Source organism: Rhinolophus sinicus, chromosome 17 (genome assembly GCF_057876585.1).
Source record: "Rhinolophus sinicus isolate RSI-liver-muscle chromosome 17, RSI-T2T, whole genome shotgun sequence".
In the NCBI taxonomy this organism is placed as follows: domain Eukaryota; kingdom Metazoa; phylum Chordata; class Mammalia; order Chiroptera; family Rhinolophidae; genus Rhinolophus; species Rhinolophus sinicus.
Genome location: NC_142517.1, coordinates 160,256,350 through 160,276,260, shown reverse-complemented (window position 1 = coordinate 160,276,260; position 19,911 = coordinate 160,256,350). Strand labels below are relative to the sequence as shown.

Genomic DNA, 19,911 nt, shown 5'->3' with positions numbered 1-19,911 from the left:
TTAGTGTTCTATTCAACTTGGTTTTTTAGAGAGTAATAACTTTGTATTTTTCCTTATTAGACGGCTCTTTTATATACAAGACGTCCAATCACTTATGTGTCTGTACGTATGTGGGTGTATAGAAAACTACACTGTATCTATAAATTGTAGCAAATACTGTATTTTCCTTTGGAATTTTGTAGTCAGGACGCAGCAGCGGCACTGCAAAGAAATTGGAACTTTCTGGAAACCATACCCTCTTCTACAAGATGAACGCTGCATAGTTTCCCTAAATATGTGAAATCAGTAAGCAAAGTTTTCTATTTAGGTTTTCCACTCACTGTTTCAAAATAAAGAATTGCTATACCACACATACAGTGCACAACACCGTCGAAGATTCTTTTTAAAGGAAACATTCATAAAGTTTTATTTCCACACTCCACTTCCGACGTATTTTCTTAGCTTTTACTCTGTAATCACTCCCATTCTACAGACTGGGAGACGCACACAGGTTTTTTTTTGCATGGTACAGATGGCTAGGAAAGAAGCAACTCTCAACTTTTCAGTTCCATTTTGAGAAATGATCGCATCGAACTCGTGAGAAACGACCGCGCAGCGAGCAGCAGCAATCTCCCCAGGCTGGGTGTGGGGCAGGAGCCAGGCGCGCGCTTCCGCGGCAGAGGGGGAGTCAGGTGGCAGCGGAGCAGGAGCCCGAGCGGCGCGGCCAGGGTGCGTCTCCCTCTGGCCGGCGCGGGAGGCCACTCCCGCGCACGCGAGTCCGCCGGCCCGAAGCTCCCGCGCCGCGATCCGCGGGTGCACCAGGGGCGCCCGCGTCACCTCCCTCCCCACCCCCCGCCCCCAACCCCTGGCAGGTCCCTCCCCCATGCCTGCTCCCGCGGCCGCCGCCGCCGCCGCCTCTACCGGAGGCGCAGGAGCCTCGCGATAGTGTTTGCACAGGCGGCGCGTGACGCCGCCGCCGCCGCCTGTAACTGATGCAGAGGTTACCCCGCTGCCTCAGCCGCCACCCACCGCCTGCCGCCGCCGCTGCCACCCGGGCGACGCCGGGGGCCGACGCACTGCAGAGGTGCCGGCAGGTTCCGCCCGCGGAAGTCTCCTCGGCCGGCGCAGCCCGCGCTCCGCCCGCGCTCCGACCCCGGCACCGGCGGACGCCCCCTCGACGCCTCAGCCACCTCTCTCCTTCCCTCCGCCTCTTCCCCGGCGCGCCAGCCTGCTCCCTCGCTTCTCCCCCCTCTCCTCCTCCCCTCACCTCTTCCCTCCCCACCTCCCCCCTTCTCGGCTTCCTCCCCCATCCCCTTGACTCTCCCCTCCCTGCCCTCGCTCTCTTGCTCGCCCTCAGCGCGGCCCCCGCCATGACGGAGGCGGGTGCCGGTGCCGTTGCCGCCGCTGCCGTCGCAGGGGGGGAGTTGGGTTCCCAGAAAGTAGCTTGATGAGTGTCCAAAGTAGCAGTGGAAGTTTGGAGGGGCCGCCATCTTGGTCCCAGCTCTCCACGTCTCCAACCCCGGGCTCGGCGGCGGCGGCCAGGTCCCTGCTGAATCACACGCCGCCATCCGGGAGGCCCAGGGAAGGTAAGCGCCGTCGCGCCAGCGCCCGCTCGCGGGCCTCCCCTCGCGCGCTGGGGACCCCGCGACCCCTGGGTCTCTTCCCCGCGACCCCGGGGTGGGGGATGGTGGCGAGGTAGGCGCGAGGCCGCCCGTCTGCGGGGAGGTGGTGCGCTGGCTGTGGGTGGTGGTTCGCGGGTGGCGGAGGACACGGGAGACGGGGTGCGCGCTGGAGGGGACGGGGCGAGGCGAGGGCACAGACTCGCCTGGGGTTCTTAGGAGCCAGTCCTGCTAGGGTGGAGAAACTCCCCCCGGACGCGAGCCCCTTTCTGCTCCATTTGCTAGTACACTCAGTACTCTTAACCTCCTGGCCTCCGGTCTCTGGTGGGTTTTCCCTCCCGTTGAAGCATTCATCCTCGAGCCCCCTCCCCTTCCCTCGCGTACTCCTCCCATAGAGGCGGTCCCTGCTCTGCAAGCTTTGCTGCCCGGGACCTGAAGGATGCCCCTCGGTTGCAGGGTCTCTGCCCTTCGGGGAGAGCCGCTAAAATGATCAAAACCGACTTGGATCCCTTGCTTAGCTCCCTAGAGCAATTTAACGGATAGACTGATTCGCGTGCAGGCTTTTTAAACCACCTCTTCAGATGGTGGCAACTTTCCTTCGGCATCACCTCCTGTGTGTGTGTGTGTGCATTATCTCTCCTGCAAGTAGGCTGCTGTTCTCTGACAGGGTCGTGGGTTTTGTGGGAAATACCCGCTTAAAGGTTTACTGCAAACACGCACCAGATCGGTTACAATTGTTTTCTAAGTTTTCTGGTTTCTTGCATGTAAGTGTGCTGCCACCAGATGTAGCAGTTACACAGCTAGTAAGACACCAGAGTGCTTTTTACTAAAATTTCAACTTGCTGTATGTGTTTAACTTTAAGTATACCACATAAAACGATATTTCGGAGAACGCACATTTGGGGAAGAATAAATGTGCGTGGAATCGCGTTTAACGCTCTTTTGTCTGGAACACGTTGAGCGGCATTTATCAGCATTTGGGCTCACTCCCAGTTGTGTCACACGAGATTGTAGCCACCGTCTCAAAAAAAAAAAAAAAAGACGTCTGGAAGTCCTATAGTCTAGTAAATCATTTAAAGAAACCAGGAGCTTTGATTTATGTAGGAATCGTGGGATTAATTTAGTTTGAAAATATCTGTCAATTTTTACTACTTAGAGCCTTGACAATTGTTAATTAAGTGTTTTGTGCCCTCAATCCACTGGTTCCGGCATAGCATTCTTTGTCATTTTGTTCCTGTGAGCATGTGTGAAAGTGACAATAGGCTCAAAGATTGGCATGAATTTGCTCTAGAAAATTCATGGAAAGGTTTGATTTATGGCATCCATTAAACATGCTAAATACATTGACAGACATTTTCCCCTTTCCCATCTCACCCCCACACTGAGTTCTGATTATTAGAATATAAAAGTTTTATTTATTGATTAACTCAAATTTAGCCCATTTGGTGATTTTGTTTTTTGCACTGGAAAATTTGTAAATGAATGTTGTAAAATTTATTTTGTAAATAGAGCAGTTGGCGCTTTCAGCATGCTTTTACTTTTGTCTGTAGTTTCATTAAGATGCTTAATGATAGTGTTATGAATGATAGTGTAACGAGTGATAGTAAGTGATGGTTTTGGCAAAGACTCCTGTTTTTTAAGGCTGTACCTTTCTTCCATCCATCCATCCATCCATCCATCCATCCATCCATCCATCCATCCCTCCATTTATTTTTTTTTCAAATGCATTTATTGAGCCATTTCTGTGAGACAGGTGCCATGCTGCACACCGAGGATGTAGTATTTAATTGTTCATCTGTAACATCTAATCCGTATTAGTAATTTGGGGGCTGCAAAACTTAGATTGTAAGTTTTGGAGTTTACTTCAACTTCAGTTTAAAAAACTTCTATTTTGCACTTTTCCTGATGTTTGAAATTTTTGAGGGGTTGGAATAATTTAGCTTCAACTTCCAAATAACCAGAATTTTTCCAGCAGTTTAGATTACAATTGATTTTTATGAAACCTAAACTAGTGAGTCTCTCTGTTAATTAATGAAATAACAGTACATGCTTTTGTGAAAGTAATTCTTCACCCCAAGTACCTGTAAGGCCACAGTCTTTTTGACCAACCAGCATGTAAGTTAAAATTACGTTAATTGTCCCTAGGGTTATATATTTATCTTGAAGCTATAGTCTCAGATTTCACTAATAGCCACAGGTATCAAGATGGAGACATTTTCTTTTGAGTGCGATCTCAGTTTTTATTTTAACAAGTGTTTAGCATATTTTCCAGGTATACATTTAGTATGTTATGTAAATTGATGTTAATTGAGAGAGTGTTCGACTTCTGGTGACTGCTAGTAAGAACTATTAATATAAATGGAACTTGACTGTATGTATCAAGAAAGAGAACAAACCTTGTTCCTTGAAAAATTGGGCCAATTTACTATATAATAGGAAATTTTAAATTTAAAAGAGACACACGTATGTTTCCACATATAATGGTTATATGTGATGAACTTTTAAGAAAACTTAACTTTGAAAATGGGCTATTTTTAAAGATGTGCTGTAAGTATCTGAAAAAATTAATTATTTTGAAGTTTTGATATATTTGAAACCGAAACTCTAAGATTATGAGCTAATTATTTTTAATGCTCCATACTTTGACTTTCTTCCTCCCTTTCTCATCCTATTCTCATTATCATATGAATATAATTTTGCTTAATTACAAATAAAATACAATTAAATATTATAAGATTTAGGAATTTATTAGAATTTAGGGATTTGTATTATATAGTATTGACGACTATTTATCTTGGGAGTCCCAAAACTTTTTCTTTATCAGTCTTGAACTTCTCTGAGAGTTTCTCACAATGTAGCTATAGATTTCATGTTGGATCTTACCTGTGGTCCCTGTCCCATTTTTATCTTCTAATAATCAAGCAATTAAGGAGGTGGGAAGTTAAAAAATTAAGTACATTTTCAAATAAAGGTCAGTTTTGCTTTGTTAAGCCTAAAAAACAGTGTCATATTGCTTAGGTGAGCAGATTCTCCCCCCCCCCCGCCCCCCCCCATGGTACATGGGTACTTTCAAATGGGTTATAGGTGAATTAAATTAATGATTATACAAAAGACTTGTATTTTCTGTGGTTTTATCTTACCAGATATAAATTGCTTTATTTTTATGTAAATAGTAAAAATAGTTTGGTTAAAAAGAGTATCACAGTGTAATTAAAGTGTTGCTTTCTCTATTTCCATGTTTACAGACTGCAACCCTTAGATAGAAGAATTAGAGTATTTGACTCCAGATGATTTAGTAACACCGGTAGGGAGATGTTTAAAAATAAAAGAGTACCAGATGGCCATTTAATTTCTTGAAGTCACTAGCTATAAGAGGATAGCATTGTATGTTTAAGGATTCTAGTTCATGAATATATATATGTGCAGTAGGCAGGTATATTTCTTTTTGACCAATTAGCATGTAAGTTAAAACTGTGTTAATCCTGGGGAAAAAAAAAGAAAAAGGAAAAAAAAAAAAAACTGTGTTAATTTTCTTTAGGGCTATGTATTTATCCTGAAGCTATAGTCTCAGATTTCACTAATGCTAACAGGAATTACATATATGAAGCCCCAGGTATCAAGATAGAAATGATTTCAGAGGCACATTTACATATTAGAGGGGAGAGAGAAAGGGAGAGAAAGGGAAAGAAAGAAACCCAGGATAAGAGGTCTGGGAATCTGCCCCTGAGAAATAGGCTTGTTTTAGGATTTTGGTCTCAGGACCCCTTTACTCTCTTAAAAATTATTGAAGACTCTGAAGAGATTTTATATGGGTTATGTCTATTGATATTTACTATCTTGGAATGAAATAATTTCAAATATATTTATCTAAAAATAATAATAGACTGGTTACATGTTAACAAATTTTTAGATGAAGACTATTCTAAAACAAAAACTTTAGTGAGACTAGTGGGTTTTGTATTATATTTTACAAAATCACTTTAACTCTGGCTACTAGAAGACAGTTGGATTTTTGCTTCTGCTTTCAGTCTTGTGATTGTTTTGATTGAGGTATGTGAAGAAAATCCAGTTTCATGTAGATAGGTACTTGGAAAAGAATAAGTATTTTAATAGCTTTTTGAGAAGGATATATTTTTTGATATTACACCAAAATTTGACAAGTGGCAGGTTTTTTTAAAAGTTACTTGCAATATGGAAATACATTATATTCTAGAATTGTCTCCAGGGCCCACGAGAAATCTGTGGACCATACAGTTAGCCTAAAGAAAACACTACTTAAAGGGTGGGAAACATGATAGCTGTCTTCAGGTACTTAAAAAACATAAATAGAAGAAAGAATAAATTCTGCTATTTTAGAAGGTAGAGCAGCAGATGGAAGTTAGAAGGCATAAATTGAATTCGGTATAATTTTTTGACAAGACTGCAAGAACTGTATAGCAACTAGACTTACCCCACAATGGAAGGAATTGCCTCTTGAAGTATTACTATTTAGCTATAAGAATTTAAAGCAGGTGACAGACATTTTGGGGGGAGGCAGAGATAAATTGTGTAGATTCTTATTTGGGGTGCTCTTGGATTAAGTTACTTATGGTCCCATACAATTTAAAAATGTATACGTTCTGTGATTTTTTTTTTTTTTGAAAAATCGCTAAACTGTACTTATATATATATTCATGAAGGTTTTTGAAGATTCTCTTGTCAGTAATATGAAGCTATTGTTGACTTTGTTACTATTTTGCATTTTTATTGTGCTCTTTCTCTGAGGATTTTCTTGTATTTTTTGGAATCAACACTATCAGTCTTCCCGAAATCTTGCTAAATTCCCAGTGAAATATAATAAGCTTTGAAGGTATTTTAGGGAATCAAATGCTGCCTATGATACAGTTTAGTAGAGTTGTAATATATTTGGACACAATTTTAGAATACTGTGGGGGGCTAATTTTCAATTTTGAAAGAGAAACTATCAACACTCTGTAGTCTTTTATTTGTAATTGTTTATGTGATTCCAGAAGTAATATGCTTAATCTGTTCTAATGGTTTTAAAGCTAGGGAGTCTGGAAAGAGGGCACATGAAGGAAAAGTATTTAAATTGATCTCTCCTGAATTTAAAAATGCACATTACGTATATATAATCTGGACAGAAAATAAAATGACAAATTTTGATTCTCATCTTATTCAGAGAATTATACATGTAATATTTATCATTACCTATAACAATTCATATTTTAATTTTATATGGAACATAATCTCCTGTGAATTGGATTGAAAGGTTAGATTTTAGCTGGTGGAAAGTTAAGCATAAATTCCCATAACTTTCTTGAGGTCAACTTACTAAGTGCAGTAAGTGACACACAGCTTGAGACTTCATGTACTTGTTCCACTTGGATTTAAAGCTCATTTTCTATAGAAGAGCCATAGGAATAAGTCACTTAGTGTTACAAAATCCTTAATACAGCGTACTTATTAATAATTTCCAAAAATCTTAGACTAATTTAGGGAATAGTATAACAAAGTAGGAGAAACAGTATGGTACAAATGAGAAAGTGCGTTGATTGTATGTAATTGGAAGCCTTACTTTGCCATTAACTAGCTGTGTGACCTTGGGCAAGTTTCTTATCTCTGTTTCCATTTCATAAAATGGGAATTACAGAGCTGAAAGGGACCCTGGAAGCGGTTGAGTCCAAACTTCTCATTTTACAGATGAGGAAACTTAGATAATTTGCCTAGGCTTTTACTGTAAGGGAGTTGGGACTACAATTCAGTTTTCTCACTCTCGACTTAGTGCTTTTCCTGTTATACTTTGTAGCTTCTTTTCATCTGTAAAATGAGGGGGTTGGATTTGAGGCTCTCAGAGGTCTCTACCAGCTCAAAAATACTATTCTTTTGACATTAGTCCTAACAGAATTAACTGGAGGAGAGTTTGTAGCTTTTTATTTATTGGTGAAAGAAATGTTTTTGAAGAAGCAGTGTGACCTTTTCAAGGTTATGATTTGGTTTTTTAAGAGAAGATAGTCATCTTCATTATTAACAAAAGATTTTTAAATTTATGAGCATGGTAAGTAGTGTGGTGGGTGACCTTGTTTTTTTAATCATCTACATTCTAAGACACTTATGAATATATTAAAAACTATGTAAGTTACATAACAGTGTGGTTCTCTTAAGTGAAATAACTAGGGGATTGCTTCTCAAATTATTTCTGGAATGTTTGCCCCTGAGTTAGGTGCCTGTATATTAGTGTCCTATAGGATTGTCTGTTTCATAGCACCTCCATCTTGCTAGCTTTTACTATAGTTTTATTTATGTTGCCTACTAGACACAAAGGTCTTGAATTCAGAGACTGTGTTTTATTCATTTCTGCATTCTCAGTGCATAGTAGGTAGGATGCCATCTATCGATTTGGCACACAAAAAAAGTTTTGTTGAAGGATAGTTAAGTTTTCTTTAAAGGATAGTTAAGTTTCTTTCAAGTTTTCTTTAAAATATGTGCATATGTTAATATGCACATATTTCAGACCCAGGAAGATGCTTATTTTAGTAATTCTTAGACACGTTATGTTTTAGAGAGTGATATAGATAGCAGTAACAATATTAGCTGAAGCTTATTGTTTGCACATGTTAATTCATTTAGTTTTCATAGGTCTCTGAAGTATATGCAATGATTCTCATTTTACAGATGAGGAAACTGAAAGAGCCTTAAAGAAGCTTGCCCAGTGTGATACAGAGTAGTAAAGGTTAGTGCTGAGATTGGTACCAAGTCTGCACTTTTAACTACTAGGATATATTGCCTAAAATATGGAAATTTGGTTTTGGGTAATTTTTCAGTTGGTTTTCCTTAGCAAATTTTAATTTACTAATCGGTCTTTTAGGCTCATTCAGTTTACCTTTAAACTTTTGTTAATTTTTTTTACATGAGTTTTATACATGTATGAAGATAAGATGTTTAAAAAACCACAGAAAACCTGAAACCAAACAACCCAATTTGGAAAGTTGTACCAGCTGTTCAAACCTTACTTACATTTCATTTTCTCAGATGTGTTTAGTGCTTTCATGGTAATGTTAGAGGTACACTAATGAAAAATCTTATTTTCATGTTTAATAATCTAAATCGGAATGTCATTTATCTTAATATTTTGGCCTCATAAGCCCACTGTAGCCATAACAAATAACATTAGAATTTGAACAAAGAATTTTCCAGTGTTGCTATAGGAGGAGCCCACTTATTTGTGGAGCTTTATAACCTGGTGCATGAGGCTCTGAACAAAAGGGAGATGCCTTAGTGGCAGATCTTTGACTCTTACTAGTATTTAATGTGGGCAGGGAAAGGAGGCTTGAAGCTCAATCTTTAAGCTCATGTAAGAAGTATTTTTAAAAAGCAATTTTAGTTACTCTTGCATATAAAACAAATCCCTTGGTATAATGTATTATTTAGTAAATCTAATGAGAATCAGAGAATTTGAATGGGTTGATAGGAATTCAAAGCATGGTGTGGAAAGATATGCAGTGCTGAACCAGATACTAGGATGTGAAATAAATCATCGCCCCGGTTCCAATGGTTGGTTTAAGAATTAACAATTAGAATACAGCAGCATCAACCCAGAACTGACATGTGGATTTCAGAAAAGAGAAGTTGTCTTTCTAGTGTAATTGCTGAGCTAAAGGTTACGTGTCTGGGGCTCTAGAGCCATTAAATGGTCTCAGTGTGGCTTTATTGTTAGGTCTGAAATTTTGTGGATCTCAAGAAGACAAGTTATGTCTGTATGTAATTGTGAAAATGCTATATTCTACAAAGATACATTACAAAGCCAACTATGAGTGGTTTGAGGGGATAACTTGTAATATTTGTTCTTCATTTATGTGGATTAAGAATTGGTTGTACTTACAAATTTGTGCCTTTCCTTGGAAACTAATTTATCTGGAGAAAGTGACAACTTCTAGGTTTAAATTCTAGAGCTTTAACCTGGTAAATTCTGGTTAAGTGTGATGCCTTGTGTGAGTTCATGAGTCCACATTTGACACTATGTTTGTGCTTCCTGAGATGAATATACTGCAACTGGGGAAGGTCATAGGGGTTTGTGTGAAGCCAGTCAGATACATTCTGTCTGTGGTGAGGCAGCTCGTGTTTCATTTTTTTTCTTTCTGATGAAATGTGTGTGCTTGCTTCTTAAAAAATATACTTTCTCCTTTTTCTGTGTACAGATTATTAAAAACATCACTGTAATTATATGGTGTAGTCAACTTTGTATGTTGCTTTTTTAACTTATTTAAAAAACACATGCATGTATTAATGTATTAATGTTAGGCCCTGTTCAAGGCACTTTGTAAATAATAACTCTTTTACTTTTTTTTTTTTTTTTAATTTTATTGGGAAAGGGGAACAGGACTTTATTGGGGAACAGTGTGTACTTCCAGGACTTTTTTTCAAGTCAAGTTGTTATCCTTTCAATCTTAGTTGTGGAGGGCGTAGCTCGCTCCAGGTCCAGGTCCAGTTGCCGTTGCTAGTTGCAGGGGGTGCAGCCCACCATCCTTTGTGGGAGTCCAACCGGCAACCTTGTGGTTGAGAGTCCGCTGGCCCATGTGGGAATCCAACCGGCAGCCTTCGGAGTTAGGAGCACGGAGCTCTAACTGCCTGAGCCACCGGGCCGGCCCAACTCATTTACTTTTAACAATCATGAAATAAGTACTACTATATCTCTATTTTACAGACATGGAAATTGAGGCACAGAGAGGTTAAGTAATTTACCTGAGGACACGTAGAGAATGTGTAGCAAAGTCAGGATTCAGACTAGGCTCCTTAGTACATGCTCTTAACACTGTTCTGTCAACGTTATTCTATTGAATGGATGTACTATCATTTGCTTAGCTGTTCTTCTAGTGTGTTAGTCCTGATTCTTTTACTTACCTGTGATAAAAACTTAATATAAGTTTTGGTAATTAAAAAGGTACTTTATTGGTTCACATAACTGGGAATTGTATGTATGGAAGACGATGGAATGGTTTTGGAAACATCTTAAATCCAAGATCTCAACTAATGTCATTGAGCCTCTTTGTCTCCATCTCTGGGCTCTTCTGGCCTCTTGCTTCTAGAGCCCCACGCACATAGCTTTTAGCTCAGCAATTACACTTGAAAGACAGCTTCTCCTTTCTGATGTACACATGTCAGCTCTGGGTTTATGTTGCTGTATTCCAATTGTTAATTCCTAAACCAACCATTGGGACCTGGGTGATGAAGTGTGGCAAGGTAGCCACGATGGCTGTGGGGAGGGTGAGGTGGGGTACCAACAGAAAGCCACGACTGACAATCCCTTTAAGATCGCACAGATTAGGTGAGTGGTCGTTTCCTAAGGTAGGGATCACGTGGAACAAAAAAACTACTACAATAGGTAGTTATTTAGGTTATATCTTTTTATTTTTAATTTAATTTTTGTCTATTATAGGTAATGACATAATGAATATCTTTGAGTAAAAGCTTTTTTCACTTTTTTTTTTAAAGGTGATTTCCAATGATGGAATTATCAGGGCAAAAAATATAAAGCAATTTTAGGGCTTTTGATAAATGCTGCCAAATTATTTGAAAGACTGTACTCAGCTCATATACCAGCAATGCATGACACAGGCACGTATTTTTGACCTAGGCAGGGTTCAACTCATCCTAGGAATTACTGGGCTTAAATATTAACATAGTGCTTTCCACTTAACCAAAGAGTTCAAACCTAACGCTGAACATGTAACTGATCCAAAAACCCAATCCTTTATTATATTTCCTCTGGGCAATTCTTTCACTATTAAAAAAAATTATTTTATAGTGTTAAACAACAGCAAAACTAAAAGGCTAATGATAAGTGGCAGCATCCTGCAAGCTGCTGGCTCCTATTCTCTTGCCTCTCAGTGTTTCCCTACTTTTCTGAGCTAATTGACAGCATTTGGATATTGATACCATATGTTAAAAGCATTATTATATAGAAAGTTAGTGTAACATAACTTAATGTAATTAACAGTTAGAAGCACGTTTCTTAGACCTGGGTTCCAGTTTGGGTTTCGCCACTTACTGTAGTAACTTACCCTCAATGCCTCATCCATAGTTTGTCTTGATTGTAGGAAGGGATAGTAATCCTACACTGCTTCACAAGGTTGTGAGAATTAAATGAGAAATTTGTGACCCATTAGCCAGTCAGTATGTGTTAATGATTACTATTATGTGTAGATATAATGATGCTTTACAATTTAAGTTTTTTCTTTGTTTAGATGGCAAGAGTAGGGAACTCGTACTATCTGGATAAAGGTCCCTTGCAGAGCATGGATTGTCTCCCTGGCCTGTTGAAGAAGTCTAGCAGAGTTATGTTTGACAGGAGCAGATTTCAAATGATGTTCTAAATTGCTACTTTCGTCATTTTAGTTCTTGTAATTTTTTATGGCTTGAGAATTGATCAAGTTTATGAGACGTGCTTATAACATTTAAGCAAGCACCAATCACTAGATTTGGATTAGCAGTGTTTATGCTTTATCTTTGTTATGCAAAAATATACTTTAAAGCATTTAAAATTGTAAAAGGGGCCTGCGTTGTGTTTGTGTGTGTTCTTATTTGTACCACGGAGAATGCTTCGTGCGCACTTACTAGTGGGTATGTAGGCAGTGGGGATGGACCTCATCTCCATTTGTATTCTTTCTCCATCACTTCTGAGTTATGCGACCTTGGGCAAGTTACTTGCTGTTGTGTGTGTGTGTGTGTGTGTGTGTGTGTGCGCATTTGTGAACTTTAGAAGAAAAGCAGGGACAGAAAAACCAGCTCATATTAGAGAGTCATTGAAAAGTAACATTTAGGTTTTATTCCCTCACTTGTACATGTTTCCACATAGCACATTATTCACAATTATCTTTTAAATGAATGTATACTAATTCATTTAGTTGATATCTATACCAAAATTTAATCATAATTTTAGTCTCATTTCTTTTCACTGTATAATATTATGGCATTTATTATACATATAATTATTTTTCCTTTGAATTACTTTTTTTTTCTTCTAAATTTTTATTGGGGAATACTGGGGAACAGTGTGTTTTTCCAGGACCCATTAGCTCCATGTCAAGTCATCATTTTCAATCTAGTTGCAGAGGGCGGAGCTCAGTTCCAGGTTAAGTTGTTTCTCACCGGCCCGTGTGGGTTGAGAGTACACTGGCCCATGTGGGAGTCGAACTGGCAGCCTTCGGAGTTAGGAGCATGGAGCTCTAACCACCTGAGCCACCGGGCCAGCCCCTATATTTTCTCTTTTAATATAGGCATTTACAGCTATAAATTTCCCTCTGAGAACTAAACTAGTTTAGCACGTAAGTTTTGATATGTTGTTTTAGTTTTATTGATCTCAAGAGTTTTCTAATTTTCCTTTTGATTTCGTCTTTTGATCTATTGGTGATTTAGGAGTTTGCTAATTTACAAATTTCCCAAATTTCTTTTTCCGTAATTGATTTCTAATTTAATTCTGTTGTGATCAGAGAACATACTTTGTATGTTTTCGATTTGTTGGTGCTTGTTTTGTGTCCTTGCACATAGTCTGTCCTGGAGAATGTTCCATTTGTGCTTTAGAAGAATATCCTGTTGGATAGAGTATTCTCTAGATGTCTGTTAGGTCTAATTGGTTTATAGTGCTTAAGTTTTTCTATTTCCTTGTTAATCTGCCTAGTTCTGTTCGTTATTGAAAATGGAGTATTGCAGTCTTCCAACTGTTGTTGGACTATTTCTCCCTTTGATTCAGTCTATTTTGCTTTATATATTTTGAGGCTCTGTTATAAGGTGCATATGTATTTATAATTTTTATAACTTACAGATGGATTGGCCCATTAATTGTTATAAAATGTTCCTTAAACATTTTAGAGATTGTCTTAGTATATCTACTCCAGTTCTTTTATGATTGCTGTTGGCATGGTGTCTTTTTCCATCCATTTACTTTCATCTTATTTGTGTCTTTGAATCTAAAGTATGTCTTCTGTAGACAGTATTTATTGGATCTTGTTCTTTTTTAATCCAGTCATACAGTCTGGGCCTCTTGATTGTATTGTTTAATCCATTCACATTTAATGTTACTGATATGGTTGGATTTATGTCTGCCATTTTACTTTTGTTTTCTATATGTCATATCTTTTTGTCCTCCTGTAGTACCTCTTTTACTGCTTTCTTTGCATTGAATATTTTCTAGTGTAACATTTTAATTAGTGTGGGGACAGAGCCCCAGAGAGCAGTTTCCAGGCTCTCGGCCTCACGTGGAGGGGTGCTGGCTCAGGTAGTAGATGGTCATCAGCTGTTGCTAGTTGGCTGTTAGCTGTAACCAGTAGCCATTGGCCATTAATATAACTGCCATGGCTTTGCTAGCAGAAAATGGGGGCTAGCAAGAAGATAGATGGTGGCTGAGCTGGTAAGCGCGGATTGCAGTTAGGATGGCGGGTTGCAGACAGTGTGGATCCAGTCTCCAGTGAGACTGTAGTGCCGCCAGCGAGAATATAGTGGTATGACTCCCCCATCTATGGCTCCGTGGGTGTTCCTTTTTGGCCTCACCATATCCTGTGTTCTTGTGTGGGGAGCGTGAGCTGAGTTCCTGCCAGACGCCCCGCACGACAATTCCTTTAGTGACTTTTAAACTATTTTTTAAGTTATTTTCTTAGTGATTGCTCTAGGGTTTACATTATACATCTTATCAGAATCTACTTCAGATTTATACTAATTTAATTACAGCGATATATAGAAACTTTACTCCTGTATGGCTCTACTCCATTCTCCCCTTTTTTGTTATACATATACATATACATATTGTTATATGTTACAAATCCCAAAATACATTGTTATAATTATAATTATTACTGTATCTAACTTTGTGTCTTTTAAAGAAATTGAGATAAAAAAGGAAAATATACATATCTATAATTTTCGTACTAACCTTATTTATCATTTTTGGTTCTCTTCATTTCCTCCTATAGACTTGATTTACCATCTGATATCATTTCCTTATTCCAATAAAGTTGGTCTCCACCTGCCTTCTTTGTGCTGTTATTGTCAAATATACGTATTACATTTCTATATGTTATAGGCTCAACTATACAATTGCATACAATTGCTTCTCAAATCAGTTAAGAGAAGAAGGAAGAAATATGCAATTATGCTCTGTTTCCGTAAACTCATGTTTTCTTATGTAGATTCAGATTACTCTGGTGTAGACAGAAGGACTGCTTCTGACCCTTCTGACAGCTCCAGTCACTGTTCAGCCCCTGTAGTGAATTTTTCATTTCAGTGATTGTACATTTCAACTACAGAATTTTCATTTGATTATTTTGTATAATTCTTCTTTTTAAAATAAATTTTATTGGGGAATGTTGGGGGACAGTGTGTTTCTCCAGGGCCCCTCAGCTCCAAGTCGTTGTCCTTCCATCTATTTGTGGAGGATGCAGCTCAGCTCCAAGTCCAGTCGCCATTTTCAATCTTTAGTTGCAGGGGGCGCAGCCCACCATCCCATGTGGGAATTGAACTGGCAACCTTGTTAAGAGCTTGCGCTCTAACCAACTGAGCCATCTGGCTGCCCCTCTGGAAGCTCAGCAGCCGCTCGTTGTCTTCAGTCTACTAGATGTGGAGGGCGCAGCTCACTGGCCCACGTGGGAATCGAACCGGCAACCCTGTTGCTCAGAGCTCATACTCTAACCAACTGAGCCATCCGGCCGCCCCTATTTTGTATAATTCTTATCTTTTCATTGATATTCTCTATTTGATGAGATATTGTCACAATACGTTTAATTCTTTAAACGGTTTTCTTTAGTTATTTGAGCATATTTATAATAGCTGATTTGAACTCTGTCTGCTAACTCCCACATCTGGGCCCTCTCAAAGCTATGTGCTCAGTCTCCCTGACCACCAGAGAGGACTTTGGTTTTGGCCCTGTTCTCTTTGTTTCTTTCCCAGTCTCTGGTATCCCAGCTTTTGCTTGTGTGTCTTGCTGTTACACCCACTGTCAGCCTCCACGAATTGCTAGCTGATTGCTCTGTTGTTTTCATCAACATCCTGGGGCATAAATTGCTCCACACTCTGGTTGTATTGAGTCAGGTCTCTGCAGAAGCTAAGTGTTGCCAGTCTTTGAGACTGTGCTTAAAGGGTGTTCTTAATTGCCTTTTTCTGTTAAACTTCTACAGGGTCTGTGCCTTTGCTTGTTGCTACTACTATCTGGAACTGTGAGACCCTTTTTAGCACACCCCCAAAGTCTCCGTAGTTTTGGACAGTGCCCTTAGGAATGAACTTCCTATTCCAAATAAAGTCAGTTCCCTTAGGTGGAGAACAGAGCTTTCTGTTCTAAAAGCCTGCCTTTTCCCCTGAGAAGACCATCTGCCTTGCTTCAGTGGAGTTAGGGACAGAGGCAGGAGATCAGATCACTTCTCTTGAAGTGATACCTCCCTCTTAGGAGCACTGGGTGAGGACCGTAGCCCCGTTCTCAGCTTGCCCCTTCTGGTAAAGAACTCTGCCTTCAGAGCTGGGACCCAGTATTTCTGGTCTGTACCTGGAGTAGAGCTTCTGCCTTATAAGCAGGGCCTCCTGGTCTTCTCATCCATGCCTGCCCAGCATAGAGTTTCTGCAGAATGGAGCTCGGGGCTGGGACACGTGGGGAGTGGAGCCAGCAGCCTTCCCATCCCAGGGTGAAACTGTGCTGCTAGACCTGGGTAGGGGACCTCCTGCAGCACCCATCGGGGGCAGCATTTCTGTCACCCTGAGTTGTGGGATGTGAATGGGAGTGGCTCATGGCTCAAATGTCATAGATGCTTGTTGTTCATACCTCAGTTTAGTATGTTTTCTTGAATAAATGTTTCTCCTATTACTGTATGTCCTTAAGACAGTTTCTAGAGACATTAAATGGTTTAAAAAAAATTTTTTTTTACCAGTTAAATGATTGTTTCATTGGAGAGATAGTCCACTGAGCTCTTCATGTCACTATTTCTGAAGTCCCACTCTCCTGTATTATTTTTCAGAAACTTTGTTATGCTTTTTATATTTAGATTTTTAATCCTCTTAAAGTTGATATTTTTCTATATTGTGAGATGGCAGTGAGTTTCATTTCCATCAGGTTATTCTGATGTCCCAGTACCATTTACTGAAAAGAATTGTTCTTTCCCACTGTTTTGCAGTGCTACCTTTTTTTTTTTTGCCAATCAAGTATCTGTACCCAGAAACAAGTCTGTTTCTAGGCGCTGTGTTCTATATCATTCGTTTGTCTATTCTTAGGCCAGTACCATACTGTCTTAATTACTGTAGCTTTTTTGGTAGGTGGCCTTCTAAAGATGTTCTTGCAAGATTTCTGTCCCCTGATTATTCAATTGAATACTAATCTAGGTAGTGCTGTGAAGGGATTTTGCATATGTAATTAGCAGACTTCAAAACAGTGAGAATATCGTGGATTATTTAGGCCTAGTGTAATTATACAAACCCTTTAAACAAAGAGACAGAAGAGAAAGAAGGCAGAGAAGGAAGCAGAAGAGAGATGGGGCAGAAGGAGAGGTCAGAGGGATTTGACTCAAGAATGGAAAGGACTTGACCTGTTGTTGCTGTCTTCGAAAGGGGGCCATGAGCCGGGGCGTGTTGGTGCCCTCTGGAAGCTGAGACCAAACCCCCCTTGCTGGACAGTAAGGAAATGGGGACAGTCCTACAACTGCTTGGAACTGAATTTTGCCAATATCCTAAATGAACCTGGAAACAGATTCTCTCCTAGAGTGTCTAGACAGGAACATAGCCTGGCTGATACCTTGATTTCATCCTTGGGAGACTCTAAGCAGAGAACCAGCTGAGCCATGCTAGGTATGCTGAGATTTCTGTCCCACAGAAGCTGGAAATAACAAATGGGTGTTTTAAACTGCCAAGTTTGTGGTAACTTGTTAGGACAGCAATAGAAAATTAATACACACTTTATTGATTTTCTTCAAGATTGCCTTGGCTATGTTTGGCTAAGTTCTACAAACAAAATACCAAAAACCAACAAACCAATTAATCTATTGGGGTTTGATTAAGATTGCACTGAATCTGTTGATCATATTTTTACAATAATGAGTCTTGCAATCCACATAAACAGTTTTATCCCTTTATGATTTCAGTATTTTATAGTTTTCTCCAGTAATCTTTCACAGTTGTTAACACTTCTAGATGTTTTATTATTTTTTGTTATTGTAAATGGTGTCTTTTTACCTTTTATTTTCTATTTATTGCTGATATGTAGAAATTCAGTTTATTTTTGCATTGACTTGGTAATCAGCAGCCTTGCTTGTAATTCTGATAATTCAGCTCAGCTACATTCATTTTCTATAAATATATGGCCTGTGAATGATAATTTCATTTCATCTTTTCTAATTCTTACACTTTTAATTTGTTTTTCTAGCCTTATTGCAGTGATTACGACCTCCAGAACCATGTTGAATAGATTGGTTATACATAGGAGAAATTCTTGTGTCATTATTAATTTTAGAAGTGGAGGAGAATTTTTCAGTATTTCACAGTTTAGTGTACAGGCATTTTGGATCTATCCTTTCTCAGATCAAGGAAATTCCTTTCTATTACTAGTTATCTATTTTTTGTTCACATCATGAATGAATATTGAATTTTATCAAATGCTTTTTCTTCATCTACTTAGGTAATCATTTAACTTTTCTTCTGATTGTTTTTTAAAGTGGTGAATTATTTTATTGCTCTTTGAGTATTAAGCCAACCTATGTTCCTGGACTAAACCCAATTTAATTGTGAGCTGCTATTCTTTTTATACAAATTACTTGAGATGATCTCTCATTTAGTATTTTTGCACCTACATTCATGAATGAGGTAGGTCTGTAACTTTCTCATAATGTTTTTGTCAGGTTTTATATCAAGGTAACACTGACTTCAGAAAAATGAGTTGGGAAGTGCTTTTTCTTTTACCATCATCTGAAAGAATTTAGGTAAGAAGAGTGTTAGAGCTTCTTTAAATATTTGGTAGAATTCACTGAGGAAGCTTTCTAGGCCTGGAGTTTTCGCTATGAAGAAGTTTTTAAGTAATGGCTTCAATTTCTATGATGTCATAGTACTCTTTAGAGTTTCAGTTTTCAGTTTTGGTAAATTGCGTTTTCTGGGAATTCTCCATTTTATCTAAAATTTCAAATGTGTCTGCATAAAATTGTAAATAATATTCCCTTGTAATTTTTCTGTGTCTAGGATCTTTAGTGATGTTCTCTTTCATTCCAGCTAATCATTATCGATGTCTTTTTTTTTTTTGGATCTATCTTACCAGTTTATTAGTCTTTTCATGGAACCAACTTTTGGCTTTGCTCATTCATTCTATTTCATGTTTGTTTTCTATTTGACTAATTTTTGTTCAGATTTTTATTATTTCCTTTTTTGATTTTCTTTGGGTTTCATTTGCAGTTGTTTTTTTCCCTAGATTTTTGTGACAAATACTTAGCTCTGGATTTTCAGCCTCCACCCACCCAATATGTATTCAAGGTTATAAAGTTCCCTAAGCATGGATTTGGCTTCTTTTCTCAATTGTTTTTCTTTTTCTTTTTTAAATGAGGTGAAATTTATATAACATACAATTAACCATTTTTAAAGTGTATAATTTTGTTTCCCCCTTGCAGGTTTTGGTATGTGAGTGTATGTCCGTGTATATATTTGTGTGTGTGTGCATATTTCATTCAGCTCAAACATTCTTTAATTTCCATGATTTCTCTTTGATCCATGGATTATTTAGAAATATACTGCTTAATTTTTTTTTTTTTTTAAGATTTTATTGGGGACGGGGAACAGGACTTTATTGGGGAACAGTGTGTACTTCCAGGTCTTTTTCCAAGTCAAGTTGTTGTCCTTTCAGTCTTAGTTGTGGAGGGCGCAGCTCAGCTTCAGGTCCAGTTACCTTTGTTAGTTGCAGGGGGCGCTGCCCACCATCCCTTGCAGGAGTCGAGGACTCGAAGGGAATCGAACCGGCAGCCTTAGGAGTTAGGAGCATGGAGCTCCAACTGCCTGAGCCACTGGGCTAGCCCTATACTGCTTAATTTTTAAACATGAAGTATTTCTAAAGGGCTTTTTGTTACTTATTTCTAACTTAACTCCACTGTAATAAGAACTAAATATGTAAGATTTTAGTTTCTTAAAATTTGAGAGTTGCTTTATGACCCAACATATGGTCTTTCTTGGTAAATATTCCTTGTATACTACAAAAAAAAATTTGTCGGCTACAGTTAGTTAGATGTGGTATGTTATGTATATCAGTTATGTCAAGTTTGTTTCTTTGTACAATTGTTATCATTTTTGTTTGTTGTTATTCAGTGAAAGATTG

At 38.8% G+C, this 19,911-nt stretch overlaps 1 protein-coding gene across 2 annotated transcripts in view; it reads left to right on the top strand.

Moving 5' to 3' along the window:
- The first annotated feature begins 1,341 nt into the window (after positions 1-1,341).
- Positions 1,342-19,911, top strand: part of TLK1 (tousled like kinase 1) — a 124,563-nt gene continuing 105,993 nt past the window's right edge. Inside the window, exons 1-2 of one of the 2 annotated variants that reach the window (XM_088794489.1) lie at positions 1,448-1,565; positions 8,271-8,328. Coding sequence is in view for 1 of the 2 variants with exons in the window: in XM_019727410.3 (XP_019582969.1) it covers positions 1,427-1,565 (139 nt within the window). In the remaining variant the exon portion in view is untranslated. Of the gene's footprint in view, positions 1,566-8,270; positions 8,329-19,911 lie in introns of both variants that reach the window. The other variant, XM_019727410.3, reaches the window with a different exon arrangement.